The sequence below is a fragment of the Oncorhynchus mykiss genome, chromosome 18 (genome assembly GCF_057628025.1).
Source record: "Oncorhynchus mykiss isolate SJ-2025 chromosome 18, ASM5762802v1, whole genome shotgun sequence".
Classification (NCBI taxonomy): domain Eukaryota; kingdom Metazoa; phylum Chordata; class Actinopteri; order Salmoniformes; family Salmonidae; genus Oncorhynchus; species Oncorhynchus mykiss.
The window spans coordinates 48,938,830-48,959,702 of NC_143039.1; the positions used below are offsets into that span (position 1 = coordinate 48,938,830).

The window sequence follows — 20,873 nt, forward strand, 5'->3', positions numbered from 1 at the left end:
ATGCCGGATTTGGATACAAAAAGATTTCCCAAGCTTTAAACATCCCAAGGAGCACTGTGCAAGCGATAATATTGAAATGGAAGGAGTATCAGACCACTGCAAATCTACCAAGACCTGGCCGTCCCTCTAAACTTTCAGCTCATACAAGGAGAAGACTGATCAGAGATGCAGCCAAGAGGCCCATGATCACTCTGGATGAACTGCCGAGATCTACAGCTGAGGTGGGAAACTCTGTCCATAGGACAACAATCAGTCATATATTGCACAAATCTGGCCTTTATGGAAGAGTGGCAAGAAGAAAGCCATTTATTAAAGATATCCATAAAAAGTGTTGTTTAAAGTTTGCCACAAGCCACCTGGGAGACACACCAAACATGTGGAAGAAGGTGCTCTGGTCAGATGAAACCAAAATTGAACTTTTTGGCAACAATGCAAAACGTTATGTTTGGCGTAAAAGCAACACAGCTGAACACACCATCCCCACTGTCAAACATGGTGGTGGCAGCATCATGGTTTGGGCCTGCTTTTCTTCAGCAGGGACAGGGAAGATGGTTAAAATTGATGGGAAGATGGATGGAGCCAAATACCGGACCATTCTGGAAGAAAACCTGATGGAGTCTGCAAAAGACCTGAGACTGGGACGGAGATTTGTCTTCCAACAAGACAATGATCCAAAACATAAAGCAAAATCTACAATGGAATGGTTCAAAAATAAACATATCCAGGTGTTAGAATGGCCAAGTCAAAGTCCAGACCTGAATCCAATCGAGAATCTGTGGAAAGAACTGAAAACTGCTGTTCACAAATGCTCTCCATCCAACCTCACTGAGCTCGAGCTGTTTTGCAAGGAGGAATGGGAAAACATTTTAGTCTCTCGATGTGCAAAACTGATAGAGACATACCCCAAGCGACTTACAGCTGTAATCGCAGCAAAAGGTGGCGCTACAAAGTATTAACTTAAGGGGGCTGAATAATTTTGCACGCCCAATTTTTCAGTTTTTGATTTGTTAAAAAAGTTTGAAATATCCAATAAATGTCGTTCCACTTCATGATTGTGTCCCACTTGTTGTTGATTCTTCACAAAAAAATACAGTTTTATATCTTTATGTTTGAAGCCTGAAATGTGGCAAAAGGTCGCAAAGTTCAAGGGGGCCGAATACTTTCGCAAGGCACTGTATATGCCTTTGTTGTGGCTGCTCAATTACCACTGAAATGGCTGTGCTATGTGGAAGGCTTTTAGTGGCTGAGCAGCTCCTCTGTTTTCTGAGGTGTGTACATAAGCCCCCCCCCACCCACCCACCCACCTTAGACTCAGCACCTGCTGTATGACTCTACTATTATTAATATGGTCCATTGCAATCTCTGCGTCTGCATACTGTCAGCTGTTTAGTGTGTGACAAGTCATGCTGATTTGCATAACTTTCATGCTTCGCCGTAGTGCTTATAGCTTTTGTAGGATATGTTTCATATGTTTTTTCTTCTTATCGATGTTGCGAACCCAGAATGTTTTTCTCCTGTTCTTTTTCTCTGTACTTCTGTCTGTGCGTCTTGTCTTTCTTACGTGTCTCTTTGTGGCTGCTTTGTTTTGAACTGCTTCTTTGTGTGTGTGTGTGTGTGTGTGTGTGTGTGTGTGTGTCTGAATCTTTTCATGTATATTTGTGTGTGTGTGTGCGCCTTTCTGTCCTGCTGCACGGCTTTTGCTGCAGACCTCTACCTCTTCATCCTCGGCCATCTCTGAGACTTGCCAGCCTGTCAGTGAGGGCAGCTCCTCCTCGTCCTCCTCTTCCTCACCTGCCTCCTCTAAGGAGACCTGCTCCAGCACTAGGGTGGAACAGGTGAACACACGTTTAGACACTCATAGACATGTACAAAACACGAGCAGTGTTATTAGGTGCACTTTCGCTGGTTGATCAAACCTCCCTCATTCCTGTCACATAGACAACAGCGTCATGTTCAGTGGGCCTCAAATACAGGAGCATTCTTATTGGACAAGTAGTAGCCTACCTTCTCCATTTATCTTTTGTTTCTAAATGTACCTGCTGAACATGAAACAGGTCTGCTACCAGGATTTGATGTTGTTAGATTCCATCTGGTGTCAGTCGTGTGCATCATTTTGACCTTCCTTTTTCATCACCAACAGCTGCCATTTTGACTTATGATTTCTCATTGTTGTGTCACTTTGTCCTCCACTCACATTCAGCTGTCAAACGGGTATGATCATCATCATCAGGGGCCCTCCGCAGCCCCCTGTCTGTCTGGCGGGGGCATGCAGGAGGTCTACCCCGACCTCCCTCCATCCTCCCCCTCCACCCCCCTCGCCTCGCCCTCCTACTCTCCCACCTCCCCCGAGTGGGCATGGTCGAGACCAGGTTCCGCCCTCCTGGTGGACAGCCCCCCCTATTGCGCCCTGGGACCGGGCATGATCCCCTCCTCCAAGGTCCTCACCTGGAAGGTGCGTCCGTTCTGTCATCGACCGCCTCCTCCTCTTCCTCCTTCCTTATTCTCCTCCTTCTCTTCCAGTCTCCTCTGTGGATGATCAGACACTGATACAATCACGTCTCACAATCACGTCTCACAATCACTTCTCACAGTCACTTCTCACAATCACAGGGAGATTGCAAACACTCTCCGGTTACATTATGCAAGTCTTTATATGTGAAGTCATACAGTATAAATGTCATTCATAAAGGCATGAATGCTATAAAAACCCAATCAGTTTCAGTCCTTTTTCTTCAGTTTCTTGCGTAATGAACACAACAGAGCTATCAGAGCTACACAACAGAGCTGAGCTATTTTTGGTGGGCATTGCTCAAGAGCTTTGTCTCTCTGTGTTTTGTAGGACTGGGCCAAGCCAGGGCCTTACGACCAGCCCATGGTGAACACCTTGAGGAGGACCAAGGAGAAGAGGGAGACTCCAGATCCCAGCAGCCCCCAGGCCACCACACCAGGGGATGAGCCCCAGAGAGCCAAGGGCACCAATGCAGTTATACAACGGGTGGGTCTAATCCTGAATGCTGATTGGTTAAAACCGCATTCCAGCCGGTATCTATTCCACAAGTTACCACCGGCTAAATCTATGAAGTTAAAATGCCTATTTACTCTGTTCCATCAGCTCAGCCAATCAATTTAAACATTTGATCTCCACTATAAAAAGCATCTAGACATTCTCACATTTCTTTAAGACTAACATGTAGTTTTCAAAGCGGAGATTTGTATAAACCTTGCTATCTGTCTCTCTGACATTTGTTTTTAACATTGTTTCAATATTCAAATTCGATCTCCAGCTGTCCCCTAGTAATAAACGTGTAGGTGTCGGGACGAGGCAGGCAGGCAGGCAGCGTTTCTCAGCGGGTGAAATCATGAATCAGCTACACCCATAATTACAGAAACACGTGGATGCTAATACCTATATCCTTAATGTAGAGGTGTACAGTATATGAATGTGTTTTATGACCATGTGAATGCCATGTGTGTATTTTTATTGTACGAAAGACCTGTTTACTGTATACTATAAGGGAAACTAAATCAAGCACAGCTCAAGTTTTTATAAGTATTTGACATAGTATTTAACCCAGGTCTGTTGTGCGGCTGTTTAATGCAGTTGTCTGTTTGGTGTGAAATCTGTGTTTTAATATGTATTTTGCTGTATGCTTGAGATAACATGGACTTAATAAAATGTGGACTTAGGTCAACATTATTATTATTTTTTTTTACTTAAGTCGATATTAAAGGGAAACTCACCCACTTTTCTATCTAATTTTCCCCATCACAATACCATTGTCTACATACTGTATGTGAAAACGGCACATTTCTACATTTTGTAGAATAAAATATACCCGATGACATCACCAAAATGTTACAACATTTTATTAACGGTGATTTTCAAACACTATGAGATTCACAGTGACGTGTGAGGAGCCAGAAAATATCCTCCCTCGAAAATATCCTCCCTTGTAATCCTACTCTGTGATGTCACAGATAAGCATATTTTTTTAGGACCTTTCTTCTTATCATCTTAACCACAGATCATAGCTCATAGACCGTGCTGTTTTCAGATCTGTAGACACTGGTATGGTGCTGGAGATAATGAAAATGTGATTGAAAAGTGGCTGGAATTGTCCTTAAAGTCAACTTATCCCAAGTCTGAATAGGGCCCGTATTGCATAGGTATGTATAAGCTATACGTATTAATATGTGTGTGTCTGCAGGAGGAGGCGGAGGCCCATGAGGAGCTGGCCCTGGCTCTGGCCCGCGGGTTGCAGCTGGATATCCAGCGCTCCAGCAGGGACTCCCTGCAGTGCTCCAGTGGCTACAGCACCCAGAACACCACGCCCTGCTGCTCTGAGGACACCATCCCCTCACAAGGTACTTTAGTGTGTATGTGTCTCTCTCGCTGCATGTTAGGGGTAATCGCCGTCAGTCCTTAATATGTACCATAGAAGGTTAATGTATGGATATTTGATAGGGATCCACTCACTTTGAATTATAGTGAACAATAGTAGGTGTTAGTCGTGTTTTGAATAAGGATCTGAACCTCTGTCTAATGGCATTTTCTTATTAATATCCATACGGATGAAAAATGTGTATTTGAAGTGTACTGTGTGTGTAGGTGACAATGATCCTCATCCACATATTATCTCTTCCCGCCAGTGTCCGACTACGACTACTTCTCCGTGGGTGGTGACCAGGAGACAGACCAGCCCGATTTCGACAAGTCCTCCACCATCCCCCGCAACAGTGACATCAGCCAGTCCTACCGCCGCATGTTCCATGCCAAGCGGCCGGCCTCCACAGCGGGCATCCCCACCACAGCCCCCTCCCCCGCCAGCATTGTCACCCCCGGGGTGGCCACCATCCGCCGCACGCCCTCCTCCAAGCCCAACCTGCGCCGGCCCTCCGGAAGCTTGGGTCTGGGCCCCATCCCTGTCAAGCCCCCCATGATCCCCGTCAAGACGCCCACTGTGCCCGAGCACCCCGGGGTGTTCTTCAGAGGAGAGAGTGAGGGAGGGGGACCACTAAGCCCCCGGAGCCCACTCTCTTCAGCGGGTGACAACGGGTTGTTGGTGTCTCCCAAGGCAACTTGGGACACTCAGGCCCCCTCCGATCCTCCCACTTCCCCACCTCAGTCTGGTAGTAGGCTGTCGGAGTGGGACCGCGAGGCCCTGCCAGAGGTTCAGGAGGAGGAGCCCGGGTGCGGCGAGGGGGAAGACGTGCTCTTGGCCATACGGCGAGGGGTCAAGCTGAAGAAGACGGCATCCAACGACCGGTCGGCGCCGCGAATAGTGTGAGATGCTTCGCTTAGTGTACAATGTCCACTGCCCCTCAATGTAGCAGATTTAATCACATACAGTATCTGTGTCTTCACCCATAGGTTTAAGAAAAGGGTGGGAGTCTAGACACGGGAAAGTTGGGGAGGAGGGAAACGGAGCGACAACTGCTTTGACTATTTTCAAATGACGGAAAATATATAATCTTTTATTTGTATGTACATATTTATATTTTGATGCGTTTGTATGTTTCGTGTTCAATGCTCCTCTTCGTACTTTCACGTTTTACCCCGTCCATTGTCATGAAAGGTGCCAAAAGACTTGGAGCTGAATTAACTTAAGACTTTATTTTACTGAATATGATTCATCTTCTCTGTGAATCCACAGTAACAAAACAAAAAAAAAGATTGGAGGGAGAAAGGTATAGAAGGTAAGACTGTGTGGAGAAGAGGGGTACATAGGGAAATAACCACAATGGAGAGCAACATTTTACTTTCCTGTAATAGCCAGTGTTTGATCTATTTTTTTCTTTTGCCATTGAAAAATAAATCAAATTGCATGTTCTACCCCAAATAATTGCAACCCTAATAAACTAGACCGCCAAAAGATTCAGAGCGAGAATAAATACAACCCACTGTCAATAGTCAGCTTCTTGGTCAGCAAATAAGGACGCAAAGACTTGCCACACTAACAATTCTTAACAATCGAAGGAGTGGTTGTCAACTGGTTTCACATCATTTGTAAATAGTAAAATATGTTTCAAAGGGTTTCTACCTTGAATGCAACTCTGGTGTCAGTGGAAGCACTCATTGATTGGTGGCTATAGGATAGGCTTATTTACTTTCCTGTTTTTCTCGAGAATTAGAGCCCGAGAGTTTCCATTACGCTTGAGACTGATCATTTATTTCAATGCAAGTGATGCTGTGCTAAATGGCATACAGAGGATTCATACGCAAATATAACTGGAAAACGTGCTTGTCCTGCTGTGAAAATACTAGTAGACTCTGTGAAAGCTAGTGGTGATCACTGGCAACTAGAAGTCATTCGAAACGCGAAAACAAACTAATAGTATTAGAATATGTAAAGAAAAAATATTAAAAAGTGAAAGGTAACATAGTGGAGTTTGTTAGCTTGTGTTAAGCACCGTGAACTGAAGACAGAATTCACTATTGCGACTACCTAAAGTATTTCACAAAATGACATGGCCTAATATGTGTAGATATTCTAAACATTGTCATATCTTCCACTATAATTTTTCATGAATGCCATACCTTAGTTTGTGGTGTTGTAGACCAGCTTCACTGTCAAACACAGCCCGTTAAATGAGATCGAGTAATGCATGTTTTGTTATTTTTTACTCTGTGTTAAAGCTCATTTTTATACTGAACCTATTTATCCCAATACATTTCCCCCATTTTGAGAGCAGTTTGACTTTCTGCATAGTGACTGCAGCCTGATTATTTTTCCATTCAAGACAGGTAAGGCAGGGGAAACTAAAGTGTGGCCGATGCAACGACATGCATATGAAGCTGAAAATCCTGTATGGCTCACAACTCAATTATTCTATACAAATGGTCTGATATTGTCCATGTAAAACTTAGCTGTAATATACTGTAGTATTTTTTTCGAAAGTACAGCCGTTGGTGTAAAGATACGTTGCTAAATCTAATGTATGCTAAATGGTTAGAAGTCAAAGTTAAACTCACACCTTGCAAATACGAGGTTTTGTCCCAATAGTCTGCAATAGTTTCCTTCTCTCATTTCCTTTTCTTCATGGTCAGATTCAAGAGGACTTAGCCTACATGTGACAGGTAAAAGTAATATGATGTAAACATAATGTTAATCTAATGTGTTCATCTTGAAGTTCACGGACATGAGGGAAAAGAGGCAAGGAAATGAAGGGGCATTGGGACGCAGATTGTGGTCTAGATTGACACACACTAGTACTTTAGCCTTGTGAGTCAGTTGCTGATGACCTAGAGACATGTTTGGACAGAGTTGACCTCTTTCTGTACCACTGACGTTGTCTAAGATAATTATTGTTCAGTTCCGGAATTCTGTCTCCTATTTTCTATGTAACAGTTGTTTCAGCTAAAAATAAAGATGTAGCAGAATGTGCGTCTGTTGAAAAAGGTTCTAGAAGTGTTTCTTTGATTTTCTGCTTACTACAATTCACATCGAAAGTCTCATCTTTGTTGTAGTATGATTTCCTGACTAAGTGGAGATCATAAAATTTGTATCACTTGCTCAAGAGACACATGAATGATACTCATATTTATTTAAACAGATGTCCTTGTACAGGAAAATAAGTACATTTGAAAGTCATTCAGGCAGGGTGGAATATCTTTTGACAAAACATACTGCAACAACTCCATTATATAATTATCTTTACAGATGGATAGTAATTCCCCAGGAGGTGAATCTGCATGCTGTTGTGTGGTAGTAGGTACCGTGGTGAGCTGCCATGTGCCACTATGGAGTTATCACCAGGTAGTGTCATCCGGGGGCTCTTAGACGGGGCGCTCCCTGGGGCGGGTGACGTACTGCCACCACAGAGGGGGGAGGTCACCGTCCTTACGGGCCGGGGGCAGGGCCTCGGTCTTGGGCCCAATGGCAGGGGTCTCTTCCTGCAGCTGCTGAACCTGAAACGAGAGACGACACCAGCTTAAGACTCAGAACAGTTCAAATTTCAACAATTGATGTAGATTGATACGGCGGTCTGAAGTGAGTATAATCAATTGGGTTATTTAATTCATATGAACGTTTGATAATGTCATATTTCTAATCCAACAGGAGGGAAGTAATTATAGAACTCCAAAGAAAATATGCCAGGGCCCTGATTATGACTTGAACGAACATTGCATAAATCAAATGTTCCCAGACTTCCAACTCAGACCCTTTTTGGAAGATTTAGGTTGGGGAGTGTACTTGTCGGCAAATATAAAGATATAAAATAAAACATAAAAGTACCTTTTGTAAACTAACACTTGCCCTTGGCTTTCCCCCCCTACTAGCAGTGACTTTTCTGATAGCTAGGTGATACGACCACATATCACAATCATAGTAAGTACATTTTTCTTCTAAAATAGCTATCTTAAGATGAATGCACTAACTAAGTCGCAATGGATAAGGGCTTGTGCTAAACTACTAAATGTAAAAACAGACCCACTGGTGAACATCAAACCATGCATTCTTTAACTTTGATGCTTTGTTTAGCACAGAGAATGGACAGAATTCTTCACTTCATGGAAAAGGGACTGTAGCCTAACTCACCTCTCCTGCCCAGCTCTGTTCTCGCAGCTTCTTCCACTGCTCCCTCTTGGCAAAGTAGTCAGGATACATGGCCTTCTCTGACGGATGCCAGTGATCTAGACACCATTCGGGGACCTGTACAAACAGAATACAAGAAATCAGAAAACTGCTTCTCCAATAGAATTCCCAGATCAAGCTTGGAGATGTCACGGCGACTTTGGCTAGCTAAACTCATGCACAGAAAAACGTAATCGGTTCTAACGGTCATCTCGTGCCGAACTGCGCATGTGCAGGCCGTCAAATGCAGTCCTTCGATATGAAGTCGTTTTTTGAAAATGAGTCAGCTATAATAACCTGTTCAGCAGCAGCTACTTAAGATATTGGCTCAAATCTAGGTTGTACCTTTAGATTGAGAAAATGAATAACTAAGAATTCCGTGTAAACTTGCAAGTTAACACGACCCCTAAGTTTATCTAAACAAGTGGCTGAATTAATAAGGTCACAAGGCATCAGTGTTCGCATCGGCCGTGTTTGAGAAGTCAATGCCCTTTGGATGAGTTATCTGTACAGCTGCCACTGCATGGTTTCCTTGAGTTTTTTGTCCTGTCCGTTCTCAGCCCTGTCTACTCCTGCCACCTCTTCTCTAAGCAAAGCAGGCAGGACCGTTGCACTAACCGTTGCTCTAGCGACTCCAGACTCCGCACAGGCACAGCGTGTACACATGCTGCTTCAGAGCCTTACTGTTCTTCTTTCGACAAAACTTTGTGCAAATGAACAATGTCTCTCGTTCACATTCGCTTGTAAATGTCCAAAGTCACCAAAAATGACATTCAGTAGCTCCTACCTACAGTACCAGTCAAAAGTTTGGACACACCTACTCATTCCAGAGTTTCTTTATTTTGACTATTTCCTACATTGTAGTGAAGACATCAAAACTATGAGATAACACAGCCAAAATTTAATTAGTTTAAATATAAAATATTTGAGATTCTTCAAAGTAGCCACCTTGACAGCTTTGCACACTATTGGCATTCTCTCAACCAGCTTCATGAGGTAGTCACTTGGAATGCATTTCAATTAACAGGTGTGCCTTGTTAAGTTATGCAATGTTCTTTCCTTAATGCGTTTGAGCCAATCAGTTGTTGTGACAAGGTACACAGAAAATAGCCCTATTTGGTAAAAAACAAGTCCATATTCTGGCAAGAAGAGCTCCAATAAGCAATGAGAAATGACAGTCCATAATTACTTTAAGACACACAGGTCTGTCAATCCAGAACATTTCAAGAACTTTTAAAAAGTTTCTTCAAGTGCAGTCTCAAAAACCTCTCTTCTTGGCCCAAGAGACTTGCTTGGGCAAAGAAACACGAGCAATGGACATTAGACCAGTGGAAATCTGTCCTTTGGTCTGATGAGTCCAAATTTGAGATTTTTGATTCCAACTGCTGTGTCTTTGTGAGACGCAGAGTAGGTGAACGGATGATCTCCGCATGTGTGGTTCCCACCGTGAAGCATGGAGGAGGAAGTGTGATGGTGCTTTGCTGGTGACACTGTCTGTGATATATTCTTGAATGAGTAGCTGTGTCCAAACATTTGACTGGTACTGTAACTAAATGAGCTGTAATGTCTGTCTTTGTAATTTGTTTATTTTCATTTGCGCTCGTTATCATATTCAGCTAGCAGCCTCCATGGAGATTTGCTATTACTTGTGCTAATTTTGTTTGCATTGTGGTAATAGACGCCCAATCAATGGGCTTTTATGCATATTTTTGGTGCCCCCTTGTGTACTTAACTAGTAATACCGTAAATCCCAGGATAAAAGATGGACCATAATCCGTAACACACAATGCACATGCAGATGTTGGACAATCTCCTAATTTAGTTACCTTGTACATTTCATATCTTTCATATGAAGTTCCTCCGGGAGAGTCAGGGAATAGGTAAGGCTGGGGGTGTTGGTTAGACCAGAATTCCTCCTCCCCTGCCTTCAGCATCATAGTGGCTTTGACCATGTCCTTCTCATCCTTGGCCTCGTCGAAGCGTGCCCTCATCATACACGCGTAAAAGCGGTATTTATCCCTGTAATCCAAATTAGTACTGTTAGGTGGTGCCAACGTTGATGTCAACAACAATAGGCTACACTGACTGTGCGTGTATGATGGACAGCTAGCTAAACACATTAGCTATCATAGTACAGAGGCAAACACCAACTTGAATCGAGCAGATAGCTAGCTAATGTATTGTTTATCCATCAGCTAGTTACTATAGCATGTCAGAGAGCTTATTACGTTACATTAGCACCGCGCAGGGGTAAACAGAGGGTGACCTAGCTAGCTAGCTAGCACCCTGCGCGGTGCTAGCTAGCTAGTTGGTTGGTTCCATGCAGTCGATAAGAACATTGCACATTATTCAATACGACTCCATAACTAGAACTACTTTGCTTACCTAAAAATACACCATGATTCAAGGTGCCTCAAGGATTTTTTGTACAGCCTCAAGACTTTTTGGTGGTGAGTAAGGTACGCAGTTGCCATTTTTTCTGTCCCCTGTCACCTTCGGCGGCGATGAGGATTGTGGGACATTGGATGTCTGCGATTTGGCATTACAGTTTACACCTACGTGATGCGTAATATACATTTTTACTATTTTAGCAATATTGATAATAGCAAAGAATATATGATAATGATCTAGAGTGGCTGTAATAATACACAACACATACTATTTCCTTTTGTTGTTATCATTTTTCGTCACCTGAGACAAAGGTAAATATAAAATATGCGCATCTATTTGGTTAGACATGGTAATTGTGTATGAGGTTGTAGAATAATGGGAAATGCTCAAAATTGCATGTGGAGTTTCTTTCAGCAGCCTGGCAAGGATGGCACACTTACAATTTATAGGTAAGACGTTACCAGGGATCGGATTGAGCAGTGCTGCCATATACTACAAGCAACTATACGTTGTCTAAATTAGAGAAGTGGGTGTTGCTGAATGTACAGTACTACTGATAGCTATTTTAGCTTACAGAACCCACCACAACTGCGGAACGACAGCTAGTCTAGCCAGTTTTCTGAACTATGCCCCTTGATGTAACAATACATTATTACATTACATTAGCTGTGCATGGAAGCTTGTACAGGAATCATCTACAGAATCAGAGATGGTCTATTGTTACTGTGCCACTTGACAATAGCCTAACTGTATACACGGTTCAAAACTGCTGTTGAGCTGCCTATTTGTGGTAAAGCTGAACGTGATGTAAGGTTGTCTTGTGTGAATTATGTAAGTACTAAGCTGCTTAGTACTTACTATAGACATGGATGCCTATAAAGCAGGGGATATATATGATTTCTGAGTTATGATTATGTATGCCATTCTGCTCCACAGATATCGGTATTAACCTAACAGACCCTATGTTTCGAGGAGTTTACAGAGGAAATCAAAAACACCAAGGTAGGTGTGAGTTGAACATGCATTTGGGCTACATAACACTGCCAAATGAAACATCTGATCAGATATGTGCAATATATGTTACATTTGCTAGGCTGATTGGGAATGTATTAAGCATTTCTAACATATCTGTACTTCATTGTTGCCTAGTGATATACTCATAAATTGGTCAACTTTTTTATTTAAAAAAATACATAATTTGCAGGTGACTTTGATCAGATAATTGACCGTGCTGTCAAAGTTGGAGTCCAAAAGGTAAGATTTGTGTCGGTTTAATTTCATGTCAATATCATAAATATGATATCATGTGAATAGCCTATATCAGGGCTATCCAACCCTTTTCCTGGAGAGCTACTGTCCTGTTGGTTTTCACTAACCCTAATCTACGGCACCTGATCCTAATAATTAGCTGGTTGATACACCGACTTAGGTTAGTTACAACTGGGGCTGGAGTGAAAACCTACAGGAGCGTAGCTCTCCAGGAACCGGGTTGGAGAACCCTGGGTCATGTTCCTTAATGCTTACAGTTCATGATCACGGGGGGAAATCTTGAAGACAGCAAGGAGGCCCTCAAATTAGCAGAGTCCAGAGGTAATGATAATGTATCAAAATGACTAGGATTAAAATGATTATTCACTCGTGTTTAATAGATTTTGTCAGCGCTATCGGAGTTATAACAGTTTCATTATGGTCATCCAATTTGTTTCTATGCACAGAGGAATTTTACAGTACGGTTGGATGTCATCCAACACGCTGCAGCGAGTTTGAACAGAGTGGACCAGATCAGTACTTCACATCACTGAGGGAGTTGGCAACATCAAACAAGGGCAAGGTGGTGGCCATTGGAGAATGTGGATTAGGTAGGTTGGCAGCCATATATTGTCATCATCTCCAACTCTTAACAGTCCCTGTTATACATGTATGTTTTAGTGTTGTTTACAGTTTCAACATACATGTACAATAAATGGGTCAAGTTCTTTAGCCCACTATATGCCTCTGCTCTCAACATCACAGATTTTGACCGGTTGGAATTCTGTCCAAAAGAAACTCAAATGAAGTGAGTTACCTTTTTTCTTTTAGAATAATGTTTCTAGACTGCACCAATACAAATAATGTACTGCACTTAACGAAAGGAAAAATGTCAAAGTTAAGATTATAAGTGCATCAAACCACTTTTTCCCTGTGACAGGTATTTTGAGAAGCAGTTTGACTTGGCTGAGGAAACCAAACTGCCAATGTTCCTTCACTGCAGAAACTCGCATAAGGACTTCCTTGGTATGTTTGTTGTCTCACACATATACAACATCTGCCTCTTGATGCCATGACAATGGCTAATGTTTTATATTGTAATTTGTTTTCTTGGCAGACATCATGAAGAGAAACAGAGACAGATGTGTCGGAGGTGTGGTAAGGAAATTTCTCAATCAGATGCTATTTTGTAGAACCATTCATGTAATGAATAAATTATTTCCCATTGACCCGTAGAAAAGTTATAAATCAGAGTGTCATTGGATGCTTTTCAATTCTACCAGGTCCATTCTTTTGATGGAACTAAAGAAGATGCTGCTGCCCTCACTGACCTGGATCTATATATTGGCATAAACGGCTGGTGAGATCATTTTGACGTTGAGAAGTTATTATGGAGAATAGTGACCTGTGTAAATATTGTCTATTTCATGCCAAATCTTTGTTTTTGTTCTCTTACCATTTCAGTTCTTTGAAAACAGGAGCAAATATTGAAGCGATGAAGTCCATTCCCAGTGAAAGACTGATGATTGAGACAGGTTTGTGACTGCTGAGAAAAAGTGCTGATATTAATCTGTCTAATTTTGATTCAGAACATTGGGAGAATGCTAGTTTGAGTGAATGCTCTCCTCTCATTTCTAGATGCTCCATGGTGTGGGGTGAAGAACACTCATGCGGGGGCCAAGCACATCAAAACCACATTTCCCACCAAGAAGAAATGGGAGGCAGGACACTGCTTGAAGGACAGGAACGAGCCTTGCCATATCATGTATGTCAGTTGGTTCCTAGGTTGAAAGGGATTGTACAAAATCTGGGGGTCTCCTTAGCATATAGTATGTTACAGGGATGACCCAACTTGGACTTGTTCATTCATTCATGCTAATCTGAGCATTACCAGCTGAATTGATTAGCCCTGTGATCTCATTGTGTTGTTGTTCAGGATGATATCTGACTTTTTGTAATGTGAATCGCTTTTTATCCTTTATTCCAGACAAGTGCTTGAAATCATGGCTGCTGCAAGGAATGAGGATCCTGTGGAGATGGCAAACATCATTTACAACACCACTATGAAAGTGTTCTTTACTGGAAGCTGATTACTTTTCCTAAAATACATTTTCCCGGACCTAATTTGAAAATGCCTTTTGCCCTTAAGGCAGAGCATTTCATGCTACTCTTCAAGAGTGGTTTATGTTTACACCATCTGCCAACTGGCTCCAACTGCTCATGTTAGCACTTGCTGGTGTCAATCAGTGAAGTCCTCAGAAATGCCTTATCACTAACTTTGCATGGAGAATTTAGTTAGCATGGCCTTAAAATGCCTATTTGCTCTGTTCCATCTGACTATGCAATCCACTGATTCATCAGCCCAGGGAGGGATGTTAAAAACTTGATCTCCACAATAAAAATAATCTAGACATTATCTCACATTTATTTTAGACTAACATTTTGTGTTCAACAGAGGAAAGCAAGGGATAAGAACATTGTCAGCCATTATGGCAATGGAACATTTAGAAAGAACAACAGGGTAACGTCCATAGATACAGATCAAAAAGACTGAATGACTGGGTCGGGTCTCTGGCAACCGAACCAATAGATCGAACGACCAGCCGGCTTGGGTAGCAAACCTAGATTTGTATCGGGACTATCTTGTGGAAGTGTGAAATAGTATGAATTAATTCGTTATTTTAATGTGTTGTATAAAAGGGGTAATGCCCTCGAAGCCAGCCTGAACAACACCTATGCTAATATATCCTCCAAACACCGGATTCGAGGGCATTATCACTTAAGTATAAGTATTTTAACCTTTATTTAACTAGGCAAGTCAGTTAAGAACAAATTATTATATACAATGATGGCCTACTGGGGAACAGTAGATTAATTGCCTTGTTCAGGGGCGAACCACAGATTTGTACTTTGTCAGCTCAGGGATTCGAAAGGTTACTGGCCCAACGCTCGAACCACTAGGTTACCTGTTGCCCCTTGTGTTCCCCATGTACCTTTTGTATTGATGTAATATTGTAATAAAGTATCCTATTTCCGATTAGCACGTGAACGCGGCAGAAAGCACCATAAAGCCACATATAGGACAATGCGCCAGATATTTCACCAGATGTCTAAATGTGAAGCATCCGGTTGGCGTTTCCACTCACTACCAAATATGGTGATGAGAGGAAGAAGCCCTGTGGCCGGCAGCGGGAAAGATGGAGCGAGATGGATTTTGGCCAACATTCTGCAGATTTTCTCATCAATAAAACATTTGATCTACATACAGTATTCTGTTTCCAAAAACTAAAATATGTAACAAAAATAGTGGACTGCGTTTTGCAGACTTCACCCTTTGCCAAAGTTTCTGAAATGTGCGTTTAGAAGGAGCGCAAGAGCGAGTTAATACACATGCGCACTTCACAGATTAGGCAAATATGCAAATAATTGCTACAACGCGCCAATAGAATCTCAGTAGCTGGTGCTTGGCTCTGCCCATCATCTCCCTGCTTGCTCTACCCACTATGATAAAATCACTCCCTTTGGAAAAGACAGGCTCTGGTCTATCTTGGGTTAGTTATAAAAATCTTTGATGAAGCACGTTGATACGTCACAGACTACACCTTTTGACGTCAAAAACGTCACGAGGGTTTAAAAAAAGTAGCAACTTCCGCGTTCTTTGCATAGCAACAGGAGGGCAGCGAATATGGCGGATTGTACGGACCCCGTTAAATAACGTGTGGGAAGTTGACACCAAAAGAAGCGAGAAGCTGGAGTTTTTAACTCTTTAAGCGGAGTGACCGAGTCCTCCAGGACTTACGCCCTAAGCTATGGCCTCGGCTAATGTCCGAATCGGCCAACAAGCCTTGACCGTGCTGGATGTGGCATTTCGAGTCCCTTGTATCTTTATTATCGACGCCATTTTTAACTCTTACTATGATCCTGGGTCAGGATGGGCCGGAACAGCGGGCAAGATTTTAATCCGAGTAATGGGTAAGATTATTAGTAGTTTTGGACCCCTACATGCGAGCTGCTGTCACCCTCTTGACAGCTAACTAGTTACTATTGCAGACGTCAGTGTGGCTGACTCGTGTCACCTGTCAACCGCGAAGGGCCTGGACCACAGCCCAATCCTCCCAAAGCCGTTTTATTTTTGTTATTTGACCTTTATTTAACTAGGCAAATCAGCTAAGAACAAATTCTTATTGACAATGACGGCCAAACCTCAACCTGGAAGACGCTGGGCCAATTCCTGTGCGCCACATTATGGGACTCCCAATCACGGCCGGTTGTGATACAGCCTGGAATCGAACCAGGCTCTGTTGTAACGGCTCTAGCACTGAGATGCAGTGCCTTTGACCGCTGCGTCTGTGCCACTCGGGAGCCAGTGATAACAACACGAAGACCATGTTCTTTGCAGTTGTTAGCCAGATAGGAAGCTAATAACCCTACCCCTTACTCCTGGGCTTTCTAGTACATTTAGCTAGCCAGTGTTAGGCAGGCAAGTAACGTTAGGCAGGCATATGACCAACACATTGGCTATCAGACAAATTAATACCAGCCAGGTGTTGTAGGATAATTTACCTCTGGCCAAGTAGCTAGTAAGTAAGGTTATGAAGTATGGGTAAACCTGTTTTGTCAATGCAGGACAAATAACTGATGTTGTGGCCTTCATTTTGGCCTGTCAATACTGTCACAGGCAAACAAACACGTCTAGGTAGTTTGCTGACCTCGGTGTGTGTTTGATCAGTTACTTTTTGGCCATACTTACTGCCCTCAAGTCCAACACTATGTTTGCATGACCCTTGTCAAACAGCCTACCTACCCTGCAAGTTACCATACTACTCTCTCCTTGCAAACAGGTCTAAGTGTAACGATTGACATATGTCATGTTTTCAGACAGTTTTAGATACCGACCCTACCTTTGCGCTTGATTACACTGAACTACACTGGGGTCGGAATGCAATCATGGTTACATTAAGACACAGTGGAGCCAAAGTGAGATATGGGTCTGAAAACATACCTCCATGCAGGGAAGGGAAATGCCACTGTATATCAAGTTACACTTCATCCACACTGATACATAGAGAATGTTGAAATACTGTTAGTTTTCCTTGGAACACTGCCCTTTTCATCCTCATATTAGCAAACAGTAAACACTGCAGCCAAATTTGAAATGGCAGTGTCCGCCATTGTTCGACGTGACGTGCCATTTCATAATGGCTGCTAGGGCTACCTCGTATTAGGACGAAAAAGGTTTGTTTTCCAGGAAAACTAGCAGTATTTCAATATTGTCGATGCATCAGTGTGGATAAAGGTACAATTTGGAGTACAGTGGCATATCCCATCCCTGCATTGAGGTAAGTTTTCCGACCCCAGTATAGTTCAGTGTAATCAAGCTCAACGGTAGGGTTGGTAGTTTGCCTAAAGTAAGATACTACCAAATGACTGATCCCTCTCCAGCTAAATGTAGTTCTAAACCTTATCATAAATCAAGACCTTTTGTACAGTAGATCGTCTGTTTCACTTGATGTCATGTTGACACTATGGTTTGAATTTGTTTCAGGTATCGTGGTCTCCAGTGTGGTCCTGGTGTTGTCTCAGAAGGCCCTATTCAAGTTCTACACGCTATTCTTCGCTGTGCTCCTGGGAGTGGTGGCCGTTCTTATCAACTACTACGCCATATCTCACATAGACTTCTACAGCGCCTACTACAAAGCAGCGCTGGGCTTTAGACTCGTACCACGAAACGGGCCCACCCTATGGTTGGGCATGGCCGTGGTGCAACTCCTTTTCGGCATGGGCTATGTGGTGCTGCTAAACATTCAGTCTGTGTTTGCTGCTCTTGTGGTCCTGGATGTCATGATTCCGCTGTGGGGGCTCATCATTGAGCTTCCCGTGGACGTACGGCAACTGGTAGCGGTGGCCTCGGGCCTGGCTCTGGCTCTGAACACGGCTGTGTGCCTGGCCCTTAAGCTCAAGTGGTTCTACTACTCCTGCCGCTACGTCTACCTGCTGGTGCGCCACATGTACCGCATCTACGGGCTGCAGCTTCTGGTGGAGGACACCTGGAAGAGGATCCGCTTCCCGGACGTGCTGCGTGTCTTCTGGCTCACACGCATGACAGCGCAGGCCATCATCCTGGTCTACGTAGTCAAGGTGGTGCGGCACGAGAGCGGCGAACACAGCTACCTGACGTGGGACGTCTTCTGGGACCTGTTCAGCAACCTTATCATCAGCGGCTGCGACTCTACACTGACCGTGTTGGGCATGAGTGCCGTCATCTCGTCCATCGCCCACTACCTGGGCCTCAGCATCCTGGCATTCATCGGCTCCACCGAGGAAGAGGACAAGCGGCTGGGCTTCGTGGCGCCCGTTCTTTTCTTCATCCTGGCCCTGCAAACGGGCCTGAGTGGTCTGGACCCTGAGGAACGGCTGGTGCGGCTCAGCCGCAACATGTGCCTTCTGCTGACTGCCATCCTCCACTTCATCCATGGCATGACGGACCCCGTGCTCATGTCGCTGAGTGCCTCGCACGTCTCCTCCTTCCGCCGCCACTTCCCGGTCCTGCTGGTGTCACTCTGCCTCTTCGTGCTGCCTGTTGTGCTCAGCTACACCCTGTGGCACCGCTACGCCCTCAACACCTGGCTGTTCGCTGTCACGGCCTTCTGCGTGGAGCTCTGCCTCAAGGTGGTGGTGTCGCTGACGGTCTACGCCCTGTTTATGGTGGATGGCTACTACAACGTGCTGTGGGAGAAGCTGGACGACTACGTCTACTGCGTGCGCTCCACGGGCAACGTCATCGAGTTTGTCTTTGGCGTCATCATGTTTGGAAACGGCGCCTACACCATGATGTTCGAGGCGGGCAGCAAGATCCGCGCCTGCATGATGTGCCTCCATGCCTACTTCAACATCTACCTGCAGGCCAAGAACGGCTGGAAGACCTTCATCAACCGCCGTACGGCTGTCAAGAAGATCAACTCCCTGCCGGAGGTGAAGGGTGGCCAGCTGCGCGTCATCGAGGACGTCTGCGCCATATGCTACCAGGAGTTTGCCACGTCGGCACGTATCACGCCGTGCCAACACTACTTCCACGCACTCTGCCTCCGTAAGTGGCTCTACATCCAGGACACGTGTCCCATGTGCCACCAGAAGGTGTACATTGAGGAGGAGGCCCAGGACAGGGTGCCCTTCAACAACAACGGCTACGTTGCGCCAGGCGGGGACCTGGGCCAGTTTGCAGAGCCCGGCGGGGCAGAGGCTGCAGCAGCCGCAGGTGGGCCTGAGAATGAGAATGAACTACTGGAGGATAATGATAGTATTGAGTATGACGAGGATGAGTGGGGGACAGAAAACGGTGAAACGCCCATAGAGGAAGACTATATTAATGATGACACAGACTCTAACGGGGACTGATCAGCCCTATAGAGATAAATATATTATATATATTTAAGTACATGTTCTCAACATCAGGGATGTCACTCATTGTCACTCTTAAGATTTGTTTCCTTTTTTGTTTGTCTTTGGGTTAGCTCCTCCAAGGGCTTGCAGAGGTGTAGCTGCTATGATGAAGTGTGCCTAGGTGGTTGGGTGTCCCAACAGGTGCAGTTCTGTGTGAGAGACCCACATTCCTTGTGTTTTGTAGGGATGCTGTTGGTCGTGTGTTTGCTGTTTTGCTGAAAGAAAGTAAGCAGGGAGCCGAGAGGGCCTCCAAGAGCTCCGGCGCCAAGAAGAGGTTTAATTAAAACGTGAAGTTCTACTGTAATCACAGATATACCTCTTATTATTACTACTGGTCTCTTGTGTGACCTTGCTTAAATTGTGTACGTTATTGTACATGTAATAAAAATACACTTTCCCTTAGAAAAGAGAAGGTTGTATTCAAATGAGTGTTTTGAGAGATGCTACTTTACTCGACTTCAAGAGATGTTTGAGTCTTACCTTGGAAATGAAACCGCAACATTGCACCATGTTTTGCTCAGACCATGTGTTCATTAAGAGATCTCTGCACTTCAACTCACTTGGTTGAAATAGTTTTGTTAGTGATGCTTATCCGCACTTTTGCAGTTTTTAAAAGGGCAGTTGATTTTACATTTTACAACTGAAATGACATTCTTTAGAAATGGCAACAGCTTCCGGAGCAACTAAAGATAACATTGTAATCTTAAATACAATAGTAGTTATTATTAATCATGGTGAATTGAAATTACTGAAAGTATCACTTGTCCTAATCAGGAATTGAGAGGCATCTTATTTAATTGAAAAGCCGTGCTTTCAGTTTATTTCAGCAATGAAGGACTTTGATTATTGGTTTAGTTGTTTGCTTTTAATGACAGGTAAAGCTGTTCATTTTGCATTTTGTATTAAAAAAAAAGATCCATGTAAATAAAATCATCTTTAATAGTGGTTTGGTCAATAAGTGCTCAAGAATAACTTCAAACACTGTAGTACACGCTAGTGAGTTACCTTTTCATATCAGCATAAACGACCTTTCCTGTTTCAGCATGACAATTCCCCCGTGCACAAAGTGAGGTCCATACAGAAATGGTTTGTTGAGATCGGTATGAAAGAACTTGACTGGCCTGCACAGAGCCCTTACTTCAACCCCATGAATTAGAACACCCAACTGCGTACTACCTCACTACATGAGCTACATTTCCATCCAATTTGCATCAGATT

At 43.7% G+C, this 20,873-nt stretch overlaps 4 protein-coding genes across 12 annotated transcripts in view; 3 read left to right on the forward strand and 1 right to left on the reverse strand.

Moving 5' to 3' along the window:
• Window positions 1-7,399, forward strand: part of LOC110496261 (MTSS I-BAR domain containing 1) — a 51,280-nt gene extending 43,881 nt beyond the window's left edge. For 2 of the 8 annotated variants that reach the window (XM_021572049.3, XM_021572050.3), the window contains 5 exons: window positions 1,707-1,835; window positions 2,201-2,452; window positions 2,840-2,995; window positions 4,209-4,365; window positions 4,651-7,399. In XM_021572049.3, coding sequence (XP_021427724.2) covers window positions 1,707-1,835; window positions 2,201-2,452; window positions 2,840-2,995; window positions 4,209-4,365; window positions 4,651-5,288 — 1,332 coding nt within the window. In that variant the 3' untranslated portion in view covers window positions 5,289-7,399. The remainder of the gene's footprint in view (window positions 1-1,706; window positions 1,836-2,200; window positions 2,453-2,839; window positions 2,996-4,208; window positions 4,366-4,650) is intronic. The other 6 variants (XM_021572052.3, XM_090208684.1, XM_021572051.3 and 3 more) reach the window with 3 other exon arrangements.
• A 129-nt stretch (window positions 7,400-7,528) lies between these two features.
• On the reverse strand, window positions 7,529-11,115 carry ndufb9 (NADH:ubiquinone oxidoreductase subunit B9). The gene is made up of 4 exons (XM_021572058.3): window positions 10,962-11,115; window positions 10,403-10,595; window positions 8,541-8,654; window positions 7,529-7,909 (listed from the first exon to the last, which is right to left on the reverse strand). The coding sequence occupies exons 1-4, from the start codon at window positions 11,048-11,050 to the stop codon at window positions 7,778-7,780; spliced, it is 528 nt and encodes a 175-aa protein (XP_021427733.1). The 5' UTR covers window positions 11,051-11,115; the 3' UTR covers window positions 7,529-7,777.
• Window positions 11,116-11,304: 189 nt separating this feature from the next.
• On the forward strand, window positions 11,305-14,631 carry tatdn1 (TatD DNase domain containing 1). Of its 2 annotated transcripts, none has more exons than XM_021572055.3 (12): window positions 11,305-11,416; window positions 11,904-11,969; window positions 12,172-12,221; window positions 12,494-12,557; window positions 12,683-12,826; window positions 12,981-13,023; window positions 13,156-13,241; window positions 13,333-13,373; window positions 13,499-13,575; window positions 13,680-13,750; window positions 13,854-13,980; window positions 14,203-14,631. In XM_021572055.3, the coding sequence occupies exons 1-12, from the start codon at window positions 11,350-11,352 to the stop codon at window positions 14,303-14,305; spliced, it is 939 nt and encodes a 312-aa protein (XP_021427730.1). In that variant the 5' UTR covers window positions 11,305-11,349; the 3' UTR covers window positions 14,306-14,631. The 2 variants fall into 2 exon arrangements, with proteins under 2 accessions (XP_021427730.1, XP_021427731.1); XM_021572056.3 differs by having other exon boundaries at window positions 11,393-11,509.
• Window positions 14,632-15,718: 1,087 nt separating this feature from the next.
• rnf139 (ring finger protein 139) lies at window positions 15,719-20,600 on the forward strand. Its single transcript, XM_021572054.3, has 2 exons — window positions 15,719-16,187; window positions 17,761-20,600. Exons 1-2 carry the CDS (start codon window positions 16,025-16,027, stop codon window positions 19,608-19,610), a joined length of 2,013 nt encoding a protein of 670 aa, XP_021427729.1. The 5' UTR covers window positions 15,719-16,024; the 3' UTR covers window positions 19,611-20,600.
• Window positions 20,601-20,873: the final 273 nt, after the last annotated feature.